The sequence below is a fragment of the Eufriesea mexicana genome, unplaced genomic scaffold, assembly GCF_001483705.2.
Source record: "Eufriesea mexicana isolate 0111107269 unplaced genomic scaffold, ASM148370v2 scaffold124, whole genome shotgun sequence".
NCBI classification, from domain to species: Eukaryota; Metazoa; Arthropoda; class Insecta; order Hymenoptera; family Apidae; genus Eufriesea; species Eufriesea mexicana.
This window is the reverse complement of record NW_016908357.1, coordinates 1,115,416-1,132,966: the sequence shown is the minus strand read 5'-3', so window position 1 is coordinate 1,132,966 and position 17,551 is coordinate 1,115,416. Positions and strand designations below refer to the sequence as shown.

Here is a 17,551-nt window from a genome sequence, read left to right as displayed (position 1 = left end):
CAAAACTATTAAATATAAATAACATTTCTTCAATACTTTATTATTGACAATAAATATTTTTTATAATTGCAAGTTACAATAGCATGTAACATTCTGCGAAATGAAATGAAGTTTCTTAACCAGGAGGCCACTTCATTTGACGACCACCAAGAACATGCAGATGCAAGTGATACACAGATTGTGCACCATTTCTGCCATCATTGATGACTAAACGAAAACCGTCTTCGAGACCTTCTTGCTTTGCCACTTTACGGGCAACATTCATTAAATGACCCAGCAAGGCTTCATCCCCATCTTCAGCTTTTGAGAGTTGTGAGATTGGTTTTCGTGGAATCACCAGAAAATGCACTGGTGCTTGAGCATTAATGTCACGAAATGCAACACACTAACACATAAAAAGATGTTATTTTTAATAATAAAATTTCAACAACGATATAAATTATATGAAGGTATATCTTGAAGACCCTAATTACGCACGACATTACTTATATAAAAAAAAAAAGTTACATTTATTATTATTTCTCGATAGGGAGGACAAAACAAACGAGTAAATAACCTTATTTAAATGTTCATAACAGGAACGTAAAAATAGAAAAATTATGTTTTCAATCATTCGATTCAATTTACCTGATCGTCTGTATAAATGAATTCACAAGGTATTTCTTTACGAAGTATTTTCCCAAAAATTGTATCTTCCGTAGGAACCGCAGTTTGTGCTTTCTCCACCTCGGTCGCCATTTTTCTCCAGCATGGAGTGCGATTTAATAGATTGGCATTGAAATAAGATAATCGCTTAGATGATGTTATCGCCAGATTTAAAAGTAATTTCATTTTGAACGTATTTAAAATTCTTTTATCTACAAAAAGAAACGATCACTATTGCAAATTCATTATCGATAGACAAAGTGTAAGGTTCAAACCGCCATGTTACAAATACTACACGGCGGTTAATTTGAATGTACGATGTTACATCATCGTATCGTGTATCATCAATCAGGTTGTTGGTCAATAATTATTTAATTTTTTAAATTTCCTTAATCTCATTTTAGGAATAGTTTCGATATATAAAACTATAAAATCTTTATTTTGTTGTACAGTCTTTTTGAAGGTCTTCCACATATCTTTACAAACTGCATACTTAGATATACATAAATATTATTCGTGAAATTAATATTTATACACATACTGAAGATAAAATACAATATTAAACGCTATTCATTATTCGTTTTACATACATATGGCAGTGTACTTTCTGGTTTTTTGCGGAAGATCCTATGTCTTTCCGACAAATCTAACGGGTCAATAGGCCCCAGTCTTACAAGAATAACGCTACTTAATAGTACGCTTATCGTTAAGTTTAATTACATAGAAAATTAAGGCATGGGTTACGAACGTTTCAACGACTTTGGAAGGCACACCTAGTTAATCACTAGACGAAATTATTTTTGGTGCGCGTTCATGAATCCTATTTGTGCTTATTTAGAGAACATTTCTTACGTAGCCCAGAGGTATCATAAAGTAAATAAAAGTTCGATACGATTAGATTCAGCACTATCGTGAGAATAAAAATAACGAAAATACTATGTAGATATTACCTAAATAAATAACGTGCCAATAACGTAACCGCTACATACATATACAGACGATGGAAATTATACGATTATCTAAATAAATCAGGGAACTGTTTACTTGTTGCGTTGCTTAATTACTATATATAATTAAATTACGATGATGTTTCGAAGTAACGCAATGGTCATATGAATTAAATATGATGATAGTTTCGTAAAGTGTAATAAACGTATTTTGCAATTATAATCTCTAAACGAGAAAAGAATATGTATAAGCCGTACGTAGTTACGAAGAATCATATTGTATCGTATTCGTAATAAACTATACTATCTGCTTAAAAACAAAAGTACTGCGACGTTCTTAAAAATAATACGTTTACGTATATTTGGATACCGTAACGTCAGTCTGTATTTAAGAAACTGCTAATGAATGCCAAAGGATACTCACGGAAAATAATCATCACGAGTCATCATCTTCAGCGAAATACCGATGTCTGAGGGCTTGAGCTGCAGTTAATCGTCTATGGGGACCAAACATAAGCATATTTTTAATTAAATCTAGTCCATGTTCATTGAGATCAGGTATTATTGCTGCAAGAGGTTTCGGTTGCCTGTAAGGGAAAGCTGTCCAACTAAGGGACACATTCCCAGGCCACTCTTCTTGCGACGGAGTCCCAATTACTCTGTAGAACAACGGTGAAAATACATTTAAGTTTGAACCATTATCTCCCACGGAACGAGAACGTCGAACAACTTTGCTAACTTACTGGAAAATCCTGTCGAGTTGGTCGCCTTCGCTCGTTCCCGGAAACAAAGGTTCAAGTCTGCTCAATTCCGCTAGTATGCACCCTACGGACCAAATGTCAACAGGAGTTGCATAAGAGCAGCCTAGGAGGACTTCTGGTGCGCGATACCATTGCGTCACGACCTACAAGTAACAGCGATTTCAACGATTTACATTTACAACAATGGTATCGTTAGAATTGTACCACCATAAAACCAAGCGAAATTCATACGTCGCGCGAACCTACCACAGAAGTCAATCTCATCTCGAAGTTGTACGTTTTCGCCAAGCCAAAATCGGCGATCTTTATTCTCCCTTCTCTGGACACCAACAGATTTTGAGGCTTCAAGTCCCTGTGTATGATCCTATGACTGTGTAAGAATTCGACGCCTCTGAGTATCTCCTTTGACATCTGTTTTACCAGATGGGACGGGATACCTGGCCGTGGACAGGAGGCCATGTAAGATGCTAGGTCCCTTTCCACGTGCTCAAACACCAGCCACAATGTCAGGCCTCGATCTAGCCTTTCCGATCTTCCATCAGCGGAAGGCAAGTGTAGATAATTCCCTTGACAAACGTCTAGTAGTCTCACCTGCATGCGTAACGGAGAATATGTATAGAAATGCAAATACAAACGACATTAAGCACACGATGTTACTTACAATGTGCGGATGCTCGAATCTCTCGAGCTGCTTCAAGGTAGCTATCTCTCTCAACGTAGACGTGGGTAAGCCATCTTCCGTCAGAGGTACCCTAACTTTCTTCAACGCCACAACTTGTCCGGTATTCAAGTCTTTGGCCTTGTAGACAGTTCCGTACGCGCCGTTTCCGATCAGCGACAATTCCTGGTACAGTGCAACCTCGCCAAGCAACGACGTCTGAATTTGTACATCACTGTCGGACTCTGACCTCTTGCTCGAGCTACCGGAATCCTCTTCTTGACCGGTGTACTTCATCTGTATGATCGCTTCGAAGCTACCAAAGTGTCCTTCCTTCGACGAGCCCGCGGTCACGTTCGCCGGCCCTTCCAAGCTAGTTTGGATCAATTGCTTTGTACTATCCAGAGATTCCTCGCTGATTTCGAACGGATTCGTTTCCGACGCTGTGCCGGGTGTCAACTCTATCGTGTTCTCGGATAACGAGGCTGCCACCGAGCTCGCTAATTTCTCCACGCTCTTCAACTCCTCCGTACTCAAGTCATGCTTCTTCTCGGACGTCCCCTCGATCGAGCTGCTCTCGGAGAACTTTAACTTCTTCAGCGGCGTCGGGGACGACAGGTCAGGTCCGAGCTCGGAGCTCGGACGTCGCGACGTTCCGGCCATCACAACATTTCGACTTCTACCTGAAACGAGCAAGAAACAAATGCTATCATTTCCGCTACACCGAGTACCAGGCGGATATCTGGGAAAAACATCGGCCAGGTTAAATTTAGAAAAGGATCTTTTTCATTCGACGTTGCACCTGTTCCATCAACCACGATACGCTCGAAGCATCGATTCCAGGCCAGCTCCCGGCAATTATCAGTGCGTAAATATTAGCTTGGATTACGATATTAAGACGTACACGTCAAACGTGCAGCGTGGGACAACAAATTGGTGCAAGGGTATATAACGATACACTGGTAAGCAGGCACACTCGTGGCACTATCGAGCAGCGAATACCGGTGATTCTTGGAGTTTCATTAAAATTTTCGTGTACTGTACGCGACCGTGCTGCACCGTCTGCCGCGCGACATCTGCACCCCGACACCTGCGTTCGTATAATAGCCCTGGCCTCCTCATCGTCGGCTTTCGAACATCTTGTAAATGTATAAGGAGGAAGAGGGTTTGCTATACACAGCCTGGGTCCTCACCCTTTGTTTTCCTCGGTGCGGCAGTAGCGGTTCGGTTTCGTGAAAATCGAGTTACCTGTGACCCGTGGGTTACGGGGTAAATTCTTTCCCGAAAAACCCGTCGGTTCGTCTACGTTTCCGTCAGATCGTCGTTCTAGCTTCTCGGCAGAGCGCGAGAGCGTGACAAATTTTTCCTCCATCGTCGGAGTCGTGAAGATAAACGTTCGAGTAACCATGAAATCGTAGATAAAACGGGAGAAAGTATCGTAAAGCTCGAAAGACGAACGCATTTCTTACGTAATTTCTCGTTTCTTACGATACATACTCACACTCTGCGCCTTCCCCGCCTGTGTGTACAGGATAACTAAACGTCATACCAACGACAAAGTTGAATGAAGAAGGCGTGAAAGATAATACCGGGTTACGTAGAGAGATACGAAGACCTACTTTTTGTAGTAGCATACGTGATAAAGTAGGAAAATTTCGAATGGTATATAACTTAAGGGCCATGGGATAGGCAACACAGCGGGTATTTATGGTCTCGTAATATTTACATAGATCTAGCAGGGTGTAATAAAGTATACGATGTTATCGCTCCTATATTTATAATATTTATCATTCCACCGAGCATTTCACCCGAAATATACTTGGCTCGACGTGCTCGTACTTTGTCGCAGTGAAAAACCCTGCCAGTGAATGAAGCGTAAATTTATGTAACGTCAGCGCAATGCCCTTTTCGCCGACGACGCTTCGAAAAGTTGTCAACGCGACTATAAATACCGACGAAACGTCATCATCGTGGAGGAAGTTTCGTAGCCGACTTCATTCAACGCTTTGATTAAATTCTTTTATCAACTTCCTTTTGTGATAAGGCCGGGTGAAAAAGTGAACGGGAACAGAGGAACGAGCGTTACATCATGCGAGACGATCGCCAAGCGAAACAACCAGGCTTTCCAAGGCGAAAACGCGTTATCGTGAATTTACTCCTCGATTTTCCATCTGTACGTTTCCCGTTTCGGGAAACGAGAAGCAACCACAGGGGCATTTTCCACGAATTTCCACGAATTTACGCAACGCTGTCCCGAGGGACCACCTACGCGTAGACCAGTCACGTGTTTCCAATGTATCACTTTGCCGGAAAAAAACGGGAAAATGTTTTCCAGGAAACGAGCGAAGACACGGATAGAGAGCGAAGGAGGGGAAGGAATCCGACGAAAAACCGAGAAACTCTTAACTTCTCTGTCTTTCGTGGCTTGGCGAAGAAACGGAGGAGGATGCAAACGAGAGGAACCTTTTTCTGGGAATTAGAAAAGGAAAACTAGAGCGCAATGGTGGCAGCGATGGTGTGTGGCCAGCGAAGGGAGCGATAACACGGGAAAGCTAGATCCGACTGGATAGGAGATAAGAAACGAAACGGTGGAACGAAATGCAAAGAATGTAGGAAAGTAAATACCTACGCGTATCAAACTTTCTACGATTGTCTCGCGAAGAGAAGCCGAAGAGAACCGAGAGCTCCGGCGTTATTACGCGTCGCGCGATTCGGTCCGTTGGTAAATCGGAATTATTTTCCAACGGCCAAGTTGGCACATCGAATTGCCCAACGTGTTCTGTTCCCTATCTTCGACTGTGTTACACGTGTGTTACGCACTGTTTACGCACTACGTGTTACGACGCGATAAAGATACCCGCGCGTAAATCCGCGGAATTCTAGCTTTTAAACGATGGCGGAAAGGAGCAGCTACGCGAATGAATGAACTGGTGCACGCTCTCGTAAACGAGACCGCGATTTATCAATCGACTATTATCTTCGTTACGATTCCTCCGCGATCCAGCGTATTTCGATCCGCGATAACTCCCGCACACGGACGCGATTACTTTAAAAATACCTGCAACTGGACGATCGATGAATCGGGAATGACATACGGGACAGGAAGTAACGGAGATATTAAGCAGAGATACCCTAGGCTTCCCGTGAGACAGGAAACGACGCATAGACGAATAAAGTAAACACGAAGGCGCCAGTGGATTTCAGATTATTCATGGGGTTGACACTGCTATCTGCTCGGGTCTTTCACGTGACGAACACTTATAGCCAGCCCTCCCATTCACTTCCATTTCTAAGCCGTACCGACCAATAGACTCGGCGCTTCGGAACGTGTCCCTCAAGTACAACGAGTTACATAGCGCCACTATCGATCCGGAATTTACGATTCGACCGGGGTCCAACGAGTCGTCGGCAGCCGAGATTGTTCACGGAAAAACAGCAACCGATTATCCAACCAGTGGAATCGGCCGACGAGCACGCTTATCGATTTATCTTTTCACGATGACTAATCGATTAGTCGCGACGCGTGTACCTTTCACGCGTTTCGAAAATTACGCTGCGTCGCGAAAGGTCGGATATTCCCTAAAATTCTCAACGCGTATGCAGGCGTGTTTTCGAATTTTTCCGCGACGAAGCACGGTCGAGCAAATCGTTGGGAATCTTGACGCGCGAGAGGGAATCGACTGAAACATGAAAACCTGTTCGTTGCAGAGACGGTTGGTGGAAATTGGAACGTTTCTATTCGAATTACAGAAGCTCGCGACACACAACCACGTGGCTACGTTTCCTATGCTCGCGGTTCGTAAACAAGAGAAGTGCAAGAGGATCCACCCCCGTAAGTGGTTGACTGTTGTCTTATCTTCGCGTGTCGAGACATTCCACCTTCTCGCGTTTCACAGATACGCTACCGTATCGCGAGCAACGTTCTCACGATGAAAAATCTCGTAGACGAATCGCGATTCCGTCGAAACGTGAGAAAAACACGCAACAAGTGCGACGACGACCGATTCGTTCGCCAACGTCGTATAGTACTACGTACGGGAAAAGTGCGTAGTTGCATTCGGTCGGAGAAGCCGGTGTTTTAAAAGGTTATGTGCATCCTTCCCGTGAAGCCTTATCCCGATAGGTGTACTCTGTCCGCTGCTCCGGCGAGAGCGTGGTTTCTGCACTTACCCACCGGCTGAGGTGCTGACCTCCCACGAGAGAAGCTCGGAGCGACGGCAGCGATGCGCTGCGAAGAAAAACAGAGTGCGATACGGTTCCACGTGCCGGAAGCGGGTATTAACGAATGCCGCTCTGCGTTCTCCCTCTCTCTTCCTTGCTCCTCTTCTCGCTCCCTCTTGCTCTCGGTTTCTCCTATCCTACGAGACGCGAGCACACGGACGAGTTTCAAGCTCGCTGCACACTACGGCACGAGAAACGGGCAGGATGCACGAGAGACACTTGGGTTGCCGCGTTGCACGAGGAAGAGAGCACACGACCGACCACTCGCGAGCGTAACCCAACGGCGACTCGACGAATCGTGCAGCCGAGCGACCGTGCCAGTCGGGACTCGATGGTAAGCCAACTACACTGTGGACCGACCTGAAAAGTACTGACACGACCGACGAACACGCATACGGGCAGCAGCAGCAGCAGCAGCAGCACCAACAGCAGCAGCAGCAGTAGACAGAGTTAGTCGTTCCCGAGCCCTCGAGGAAGTAGGCCCGACTCTCTCGAGCGGACCTCGATCGAGCCCCGTTCGCATCGACCGCTACCGACAGCTGCTGCCTGTGGCCCTTCCAACGCTCCTGCCGCCACGATCGGCTTATCCGTATGCACGCGGAGAGGGAGGTTATGGAACGGAGAGAGGCCGAGAGAGAGAGAGACGGACTGTTGCGACGCGTAGCGTCGCGTCGGACCGTACCGCGCCGCGCCGCGCCACGCCGGCTACCAGGATGATGCCCGACGCGCGCCGGGAAGCCCCAGAGTTACCCATTGACAGGACGACCGTCGCTTCCTTCCACTTTATATTAACCCTACGGAACGATGACTTACGAATTACTATGCGCGTTCCAGGAAACGGCTTACTCCTCGCACGTAATGCCCGTATTTAAGAGCACCTCGTGATTCACGCTCGTTACTCTTCCTAACATCACCCCGATGATTCAACGACCAAGGAATCGAGAGTGGTCCGAAATCGAGTATCGATAGCGCGCAGCGACATCTCGAAGAGGTTTCTACGATTCGACGGATACCCGGAAAATTCGTCATCGTTGGGTGCTTTACCGACGTTACGAGGAAGTTCGAAAATTAAAATGCAGTCGATGAAGAGTATACGTTCCGCTGTTTTAACGTTTAACCGTGAAAATTTATACTCGATGCTTGCCGTTCGTTTCTAGCCTGCACCCCTTGTCTTCGAGTTTCGATAAAAGGCCGCGGGAAAGGGAGGGAGTACGGCAAGGTGGTGCGATAAGAGAAAGCGAGACTAGTAGAGGGAAGAGGAAATGGAAAAGGAATAAATCCTGGCCATTCGCGAAATCACGATTCCAACGTTCGCTAGAGCATCTCGCGCATGGAGAAAAGTATATCAGCCACGTACCGACAGCGGGAGATGGAACGAATTTCCTCGAGAGATCGCCAGTCGGCGACACACGCGCGGCAATTAATCAAAGAAAACGCACCATGGTTGAACGTTCCTTCGACGAAGGTGTCCTCGGATCCACCTCTGCGAAGTGACTCGCAACGGCCCCACGTGGTTCGGCTTTCTCACGTTAACTTGCCGATTGTCATCGCGACTGCACATCGGCAGGTCGTTGTTCTTGTCGGTGGCGCCAGGCAGCGCTAGCCCTCGCGAGGAGTCCCGGTTATCTGGCTCTGCCTCTCTCTTGTCCTCCGATCAGCGTCCGTTGCGCGTCCCGAAACATGAATGGAATGCTTCCTGCGGCGGCCGATGTACGCGAGAGACGACGACTCTCGAATGGAATGGGCCGGTAGACTCTCCACAGTCCAGGGACGGACCGTTATCGTCGGAGCCCTTCGTAGGGCGCGCGCCCATGACCGTCGCTTTCCTAGGCGCCCCTTTGCTTCAACTTTTTTACAATCCAGTACACGGCTCCGGATAATATACGTGTCTCGAATTCTGGAAAAGGCAGAGAGAGTCTCTCTCATAGGCGGAGCATTCCGTTACGTATATACGAATTTCGTTGCTTCGAATTAGGAGATTCGATCGAAACGGTAGCGAACGCGTGTTCATTGTTTTTGCACCCGTGTTTTGTTCGTGTTTCGCTGCGTTCCTTTTCAGACGTCTGCTCTTTGTTTTCTACGGGTTTCCCTCTGCATCCTTCGAGGAACGTAACAGGACCCCGTTCGGACGGCTCGATATCTCGAGAGCGTATATGCGTATATAGTCGCGGCGACGTTTTTCTAATTAAAAGATGTTCGGCGCCGCGATTAAACGAGACGTCACTGGTCGCGCAACGAACAGGGAGGGAGAGAAAGAAAATCATTTCGCGCATCTGCGTGTGACTAAGATCGTGCGGTGTACGGTATAACGATTACGAGTATTTTCATGCGCGTCACCGGTTATTCGAGTGATTTGCATCGACTTATTTCCAGTCGCGATGAAAAGCTCATACTATAGTAGGTTTTCCGTAAAAGCGGTTGCACGATCACGCGGAATGTATCCTGCCTGCCCGCGAAATCGACTCCCGTTAATCATCCTAATAACCGTTTTTAAACCGTTCCCGTGCACGTTGTAAACGCGTGACTAATTGGGAAAATATTAGCGAAAATTACTTCTCGTCTACGCTTTACGAATTTCCAATGTGGCGTTCGATCATTACGGTAAGCGATAATTAAGCGGTGAAATAATGGAATTTATGACACGGCTGTTAACGCGAGCACCGAAATTACGAGACGCAATAAAATAGTTTTGCGAAACGAGACGCGGCATTAGGAACGGAAGGGAATCGAGTTCCGTTATGTGCCGTATAACCAGAATTCGATGTCAACCGACAAACTAGCTATTGTCTCGCCTCGCGGTCGATCGTAAATTATTTCAGCTCGAGAAACGAGAACTTTGAGCGAATTAGGGAAAAAATCGAGAAATCGGTTCGTTCGGCGTCCCAGAAACGATACGGTTTCCACGGTATCGATATTGTACGTGAAAAATGAAAAAGAAAATGAGTTTATACGTGCACCGAACGTACGTATTAAAGATTAATTGTCTTTCCTCCTATCGATCCCGAAATTTTGTCCTAACCACCTGGAAACCAACGTACACCTGGTACGTGGCCCGTATAAAAGCCAGCGCACGATATTTTCGAGGCCAAACACCGAGAACACAATGAGTCGATTGTACGGTTACGAAGGAGCTTTGGAATGCCACGGAAACGTGCACTTCGACTTCTTATCATCCATGCTGCAACATCGCGCGTATCGACCCTGTCGGCCATTCTCGATTCGTGTCGGTTGAATCGCTAAAAATAATCCCGACCTTTTAGACGGCCTGTCATAACTACCCTGGCAATCTGCGCAATAAAACAGTTGGGCGAACCGTTCGGCGCATTGAAACGCGATTATCGCCAGGTTCACGATGTTGCCGACGGACAATGGTGCTTCGTTCGTTCGGGGGAAACGTCACGTCTGCGCGCGGGGCCCGCACCTAAAGTACAATTAGAACGATTAGAACGGTCGCTGGAACGCGATCGTCCCGATCCAGTTAGACGATGCGTCGAAACGAATTACGAGTTTACGAAGCCGAAGGCATTCTCGAAGGGAAGGAGAGACCGACGGCGTACTCGTAGTAACTTCGAAAAGTCGCGCGATAAAGAAAGACGGTGAATAAATAAAAAGGCGAGCAGCGGTGTCATAACCGGTCAGGAGTACGATGAACCACTCGCCAGAGTCCCGGGAACGACACGGAGGAATGGGACATACCATCGCCGCGCGTCGTTAATTACCACTTTCACCCGATGCTACAAACTATTCGTGGGCCGCGGAAAAGGAACCATCGGAGCCAGCACGAGCGATTTTCGGCACTGCCTGCTACCTAGCCGGGGCCTTATTGTGGGACCCTTGGCTGCCGACGTGGTTGTTACCGGCTGTACCATAATGCCTTCAGCCTCGCCAAACTAGACGGCAGACTGGTTTTTGCCCAATTTAGATCCCCCATTGTTCGGCCCAGCTTGGAATGAAAATAGAGAATTCAACACGGCCGTATCCTGCCCGCGTGTTGCGTAGGAAAACACGGATAAAACGAGCGTATTAGTGCTCTTTCGGATGCTGCCTGATTACTACCCGATACGACCGCATATTTCCATCGCTTCGATCCTTCCTTTTGTTCTTCCTTTCCTCGTCGTATTTTATTACCAGCTTCTTTATTTTTATCCGATACCGTATCCTCGTCCTGGGAACGCTCGCGATATTTTTCACATTTTTCTAAGCGGTCTTTGGATAAATAAATAATTCAATTTCACGGGGAAATATACGATATACGTATTAATCATTTTCACGATTAACCAAAAGTGAAGTAGACCTGCAAGAGCGCTCAAACCTTCGACATACCGACTGTGCAGTACCGACTGTCGACCAAAGGAACCTGTCTTATCGGTTACAGATTTTCAAGTAAACTACCTTACCGATAGTAGGATCAAAGTCTGCTCTTTTTAAACTTCGTTGTGAAATGCGTTCACGATCTCGTACCCTAAATATTTTTAATTCTACAAGATTCCATCATGCAAAAATTAATGTGCATATTTTGAAAGAAAATCGGAGGCACGTAGGATAAAAATTCAAAATAAAATTACAAAAGATATTACCTTAATTAAACAATTTCTACGGTCGATAAATTATTTTCCATTTTTAATTTCGCGCGAATCAGATTTTCTTATACGACCGTGCAAACTTATAAAATGCCGATAAAGATCTTTCATTACGTTCGTTCAAATTTAATTTTCGACACAAGTGATTTCCACTGTACTTAACTGTAATCCAAATGATCTAGATGCCAGAATGCCAATACCAGCGCGTTACGTTGATACTGGAATCACGAGAAATATTAGAGCCAAGGAAACTTATCTCGAGCGTGACGTTGGAATGATAAAGACATAAAGTAACACGGCAATTTGAAATATATGTGGTTCTTTGAACCGATAAGAATAATGAAACAATTTTCATTCTATTATTCTATCCCGGATGAGGATGAGTTACTGACCGAGTAATTTCATGGATACTTGCCCAAGAGGCTATCCGTTATTCAGAAGTGCAATTTTAATTCTCTATACGCTTTGTATTACAATGCAGACAAAGCCACTAAGCTCGTCAAACTTCGAGGATAGGAAAAGGTGCGCCCGTATTACGTGAGGTCAATGGGAAAACAGACTTTATTCGTCGAACACTCTCCGGGAATTTTAAACGGGGCCTTAAAAAGCCTTATTCGGGACGGAAAAAACGAAAACGAGGGAAATTTGCGAACACAAGCCGAGCAACCACGCCGACCGCAGCAACACAGCCAGATACACGCGTTCGGCTTTCGTTATTTCGATACAAATTTGCGGGAATTCGATGTGCGCTATGTTTTTATCAGGCTGGTAGCGTGAAACGCGCGGTGGCGAATGAAATTGAACATTACGGTGCAATTTCAGAAGAGGCAACGGCACGTCGCCTCGAAGATCAATGTTGCTCGACTGATCGAGGAGGTAGCCCTGCGCATTCCAGTCTGGTTTTACCATACCGAGAAAGAAGAAAGAGGAAGAAGAAGAAAATGAAGGGTCGCAGCTGTACAGCAACGCGAGAGCATTACTTCAGGCCTGGAGGAACGATCCAGACGTTTCGAGGAGGCTCCCCCTCCGCGAGCTTTATACGCCTTGAATTTTCCTGAATTTTCATGAATTCCTGAATTACGACGATCAGGCGAAATATTTCCCGACAGATCTACGGTTATCACTCCAACTACTCGCGATTCGAGCGATCGTGCATCTTCGAACGACGAACGATTTCGGCGTAAAGAAATAAGAAATTTCGCCAACGAGAACGAAGTATCTTTATCGATTACGAGTTCTAAGAACATCGTCGAAGAATGGTACGATATCTCGAAATAGGGAGCTATTTCATCGTCCTTCGCTAATTTGATTTCCCATAAACGATCCCAGAGATCTCTAACGAACCCTCGAAAAGGGTGTCCGCAGGAGTGCTGACCTGTCCCGACGTTCTTTACACCCGATGATCATTTATCCTAGACTCACCGTTCGTGTCCCCCTGCGTCAGGCCGCCGTGTGCCGATTAATTATTATCCAATGTAATAAAGAGAAAAGAAGCGCGGGAAATAAATAAATGTCACCGATGATCGATTAATTTCTCGCATTTTGCGTTCTGCTTACAAAATCCCGTTATCCGCTCGTGCATACGCTTTGGCTCGAGCATTTCGCACAATTACCCGCATCCACCGAGGAAATCGGTCGATCGATCGGTGCCCTGTTTCCTGCGATTTTCCTGCGATTTTCCTACGATTTTCCTGCTAGAAAGGGGAAGAGGAAAATGCAGAAACGGGGGAAAAGAAAGAAATGGTTTCCCTGTTGCAGCGGTAAAATTGAAAAAAGGAAGGCGGCGCAGGTGGGAAATGGACAATGTCCGCGCAGCTCGGAGAACGAGAAAGCCGGACAGGTAGATTCGCTTGGCTGAAGAAGCTGCAGACGAGGAAGAAGACGGCGGAGGAAAAAGAGAAAAGAGGAAAGACGAACGTTGAAGACGCACGAGGTCGCGAGTCGGGACGAAGTTGGGAAAGAGCGGAGTCCCGAAAGGATCGAAAGGTAGGTCGAGGTAAAACCGGCCGTGAAAATGGAGAAGAAAGAGAAAGAAGAAGGAAAGAGTTGAAGACGGAGAGTAACGCCGGGGATAAAGGTGGAGCAGGATGGAGAGAGAAATTTTGACGAAGAGAGGGGAGAGCAGGAGTCGAATGGACGGTAGAGCCCAGCACGGTGGAAACGAGCCACGAAGACGTGACGTATACACTCTAGAAGAGTGTAGTATAGTGCACCATGGTGTAGCATGGCATAGTTAAAGTGGGAGAAACCGTGTATGACCGTCCTCACCGTAAGCCAGTCCCGTGTGAACGACCGTGAGGCGAACCTCGAGCGAAACTCGACCGAACCTTGAAGGTTTTCGTCCAGTCCGCTCGATTTCGGCTTCCAATTTCGCGCAGGATCGATCCAACGAGTCGATCCACCGACACGAAGGATCGTCGGGCGAATCCTGGCCGAAAAACGTAGCTCGAATCGTGGTACGATGATCAGGGAGTCGAATAATTACGCCAGCGAGTGGTAATTTTGTGCAAACTCGTCGATCCTCGGGCGGATTTCGTGCGACGGGATTTCGGCAAGTGTACTGAGGGATCGGTGCAGTTGTGTGTCACGGGATAAAGTGATCGACGGGGACCTGGTAAGGACGATGCGCGAAAAATCGGCGAGCAGGTGCGATACAGGATGCGAGGGAAAATCGTCGCGGTGAGAGATACTCCGTGATCGCGCATGGTAAAACTCATATGGTAATTTCGAGGACGTCGGACGTTTCTAAAATCCGATTTCAAGTGAAACTTTCAGCCTAATAAGGACACAGCGCGTATCTCCGTGCGACATCGGCCCGCATCGCGAGGCATGGCGAAACACTGGCACGGCACGGTGTAAGTGCAGAGTACTGGAAAGTGGCGAAGGAAATTTCGAGCCGGAGGTGTAGAAGGTAGTGAAAATAAGGTGTCGGGATCGGCGGCATAGCACATCGGCCGAAAAGCAAAGGCGAACACCGGACCTATCCGCGACCAAGTAGGTCAACCGGCGTGCGCGAGAGTGCGAGACCGAATAAAAGAGAAGAAAAAAGTGATCGGGGGAAGGATAAGACGAGGAAAGGAAAGAATGGTGAGACGGGGGCATTAAAGTTTCCACGATGCTCGACGTTTTTACTCGGCATAGGCTCGCGATCCAAAATGGCGGCGATCGGTTGGTACCGTGGCACGTTTTGCAACGATAGAGACTGGTCCAGCCACGAGCACTCTTGAAGAGATCCTTCAAAGTGTCCTTGACATTAACCTGACCTTGATCAGGACGAGCAATCGCGGCGCACTTTGACCGCAATACGCCAAAGGAATCAGGATGGTAGGCCACGCGGGGTCGAAGGTCCTGGTGACCTTGTCGATCCAAATTCTACTAGGTAAGAGAACAAATGCAACCGTACTCTTTAAATTGCCAATTTATCACGCGAGGAGAGATCGCAACGGTTGATTAAACTTTTACGGTCCTTGTACGTAATTATCCCGCAGGTCGAACTACTCCTACGAGATAATTTGCTATTCCGATTGCGACGATAACTTCTGGCTTTCCTTCTACTTCCGTGGAAATATTCCCGGACCGATTCGCGCGTCCCGATGATCGTTATCGGGTAACAATTTTGCGGCAGGTCTAACGTCGCGATGCGCAGATATTAACCTCGACAATTGACGCTAGCCATAAGACGATGCAAATATGCGACGAATTAACGCGTGAACCTGTTTGATGGGCTTTTCAACCGGCCACGTGCGGTCGAGTTTTAAACCGGTATCTTGACCTCTGTCGAAAATCTCGTGACGTCCCAGCGGCAAGATCGGGAAAGATAAAAGGCTATGCACTGACTTCCAGGCTAATAATCGTGTCGCCAAACCTGCTGGCACCTTTGGGACCGCCGTTTAACCTTTCCAGATATATTTACGCGTTCAACTCGAACGACAACAGGCTAATTTTCGTCGGATCACGAAACTCGAAGAATCGGCTATCGCCGATTACCAATGAGAATTAATAATAGCCCATGATCCATCGTCTCCGATGCGCGATGCGGATGTGCAAGTAGGTATATATATATCCGGTTCCGCGTAACTTTGCACCTAATACCGACCCAAGTGTATAAACGATTCACGACGAGAACGTTGGAAACGTGACTTAAAGACGCGACTACAGCCAAGCGAATATCGTGGAAAAAGGAAAATCAAAAGTTCGACGACCCGTCGAGAGTTAACCTGCTTATAAATATTTAAAAGTGGAGTAAAGCTCGAGATAATTAACTTTTTACACGCACTGAGAGTCATAGATTTTCCGTTGAACGCGTTAGACTGATAAAACCCTGCTAATTGGAGAGGAGATAGAGAATCAAATTAACGAAATCTCGAGGTGTATCGCCACGTCGTCTATAAAACGAAACACACGTCACTGGCGCGTTTCAGAAGCGACAGAGGAGAAAGCTGCAAGCATGACGCGCATTTGCGTTCTGGCACGTACCTGTTACTCCGAGATTTCTATGTCCCAGGCTAACGTGACTTCACGAAAGCGTCAATAAATATCTACGTTTCTCGTCGTTTGCCAATCACGATCTTCGATCCTCTCCACGCTGTAGAAACGCGAATTATTTATCGAATCGAGAGAAAGAGAGAGAGAAAAAAAGGACGACGAACGGAAGTCGACGAGTTTAGATGCTAGCAACGAATCCTGATCGCGGTTCATCGGCCTATGCAAATTTCGCGTCTTTCGGGGTTTAGGTGCGGTTTAGGTGATCGTTAAGGTCCACGAGTCATCGACCGCGATCCATCCAGCCTGATTAATCGAAGCTCTCCCGAGACTCGCGATTGCCATTAATATTTCATCTCCTTTGCACGACTCATTTTTTCCCGTTTACGAAACGAGAGGAATTTGCATGAGCCGTCCTAACGTCATCGTCAACGCGGTTGGGCAACGGCACAAAGGAACGTATCCGGGACGGAGTTTCGTCACTGGACTTTCGCCCAAGCACGTTAGTCGTGAAAGTGTCACGAAATCGCGTGGTACACGGTGGAACGGAAAGTCGATTGGTTCGTCGTTCGAGATTTCGTCTCCTAAAGGCGGAACGAAAAGTTGCCGGTAATATTCGCGACGGGAAAGCCGGTGACGCTGGTCGGAGCGACCCTTAGCCTCTCGGCCACGCGAATTCCTCGATCCGTGGAACCGGTTGGCGATCGATAAATTTTCCGCCACGCGATAAAGTAATTCCTTTCTTGCTCGAGACTCTCCGCTTATTAGACCGCGCGTGGCCACGTGCCGGTAAACAGATGCGAGCGAACACGTGGCGATAAGGGAACGTGGATGGCAGACCATCCGCCATCGTGGCAGACGATCGAAAATCTCGGCCGATTTAAGCGATTGCTGCTCGAGAGCACGTGTCGAGGATCGAACGGGTCAGGACACCTGTCGAATCTCGTCGCGAAGGTACCAAATGTCGCGTTTACCAGCGAAAAGAATAAATATTGGGCTGGTATGGGGTACCGTTAACTCTGCCGTTACCGCCTCGAGAGACGGCGCATAGCTCGGTCTACGCTTCCACGGATAAACCCCTTCGACGTTTCTTTCTTTTTCTTACGAGTCGTGTTAGACGCTGTTAGAATTGCGTCACGGGGTCAAGCGATACCACACGCGGCTCTAGGTAGCTATACGTCAAACCAGCGCGTTCCAGCGAAACTCGCCATTTCCTGTGGTCGTCGTCTCGCTGCATCGGCTCTATCGATTTCCTCT

General features: G+C 47.0%; 3 protein-coding genes across 3 annotated transcripts in view; 1 reads left to right on the top strand and 2 right to left on the bottom strand.

The window, feature by feature from the left end:
- Positions 1-13: 13 nt before the first annotated feature.
- HINT1 (histidine triad nucleotide binding protein 1) lies at positions 14-918 on the bottom strand. Its single transcript, XM_017911083.1, has 2 exons — positions 628-918; positions 14-385 (listed from the first exon to the last, which is right to left on the bottom strand). Exons 1-2 carry the CDS (start codon positions 829-831, stop codon positions 116-118), a joined length of 474 nt encoding a protein of 157 aa, XP_017766572.1. The 5' UTR covers positions 832-918; the 3' UTR covers positions 14-115.
- Positions 919-2,028: 1,110 nt separating this feature from the next.
- The window catches only part of LOC108555394 (cyclin-dependent kinase 4), a 29,712-nt gene continuing 14,189 nt past the window's right edge, over positions 2,029-17,551 (bottom strand). The window contains exons 2-5 of the mRNA XM_017911021.1: positions 3,015-3,694; positions 2,600-2,944; positions 2,336-2,496; positions 2,029-2,251 (exon numbers count right to left, since the gene is read on the bottom strand). Of these exons, the coding sequence (XP_017766510.1) occupies positions 2,029-2,251; positions 2,336-2,496; positions 2,600-2,944; positions 3,015-3,674 (1,389 nt within the window). The 5' untranslated portion in view covers positions 3,675-3,694. The remainder of the gene's footprint in view (positions 2,252-2,335; positions 2,497-2,599; positions 2,945-3,014; positions 3,695-17,551) is intronic.
- The window catches only part of pwn (calcium-binding EGF-like domain-containing protein pawn), a 10,825-nt gene continuing 8,407 nt past the window's right edge, over positions 15,134-17,551 (top strand). Inside the window, exon 1 of the mRNA XM_017911307.1 lies at positions 15,134-15,191. Within this exon, the coding sequence (XP_017766796.1) occupies positions 15,134-15,191 (58 nt within the window). The remainder of the gene's footprint in view (positions 15,192-17,551) is intronic.

Coding starts and splice junctions, on each gene's coding strand:
- HINT1 (XM_017911083.1), bottom strand. CDS start 831: ATGAAATTACTTTTAAATCTGGCGATAACATCATCTAAGCGATTATCT. Junction 386..627: donor TCATTTATACAGACGATCAG/GTAAATTGAATC, acceptor TTTATGTGTTAG/TGTGTTGCATTTCGTGACAT.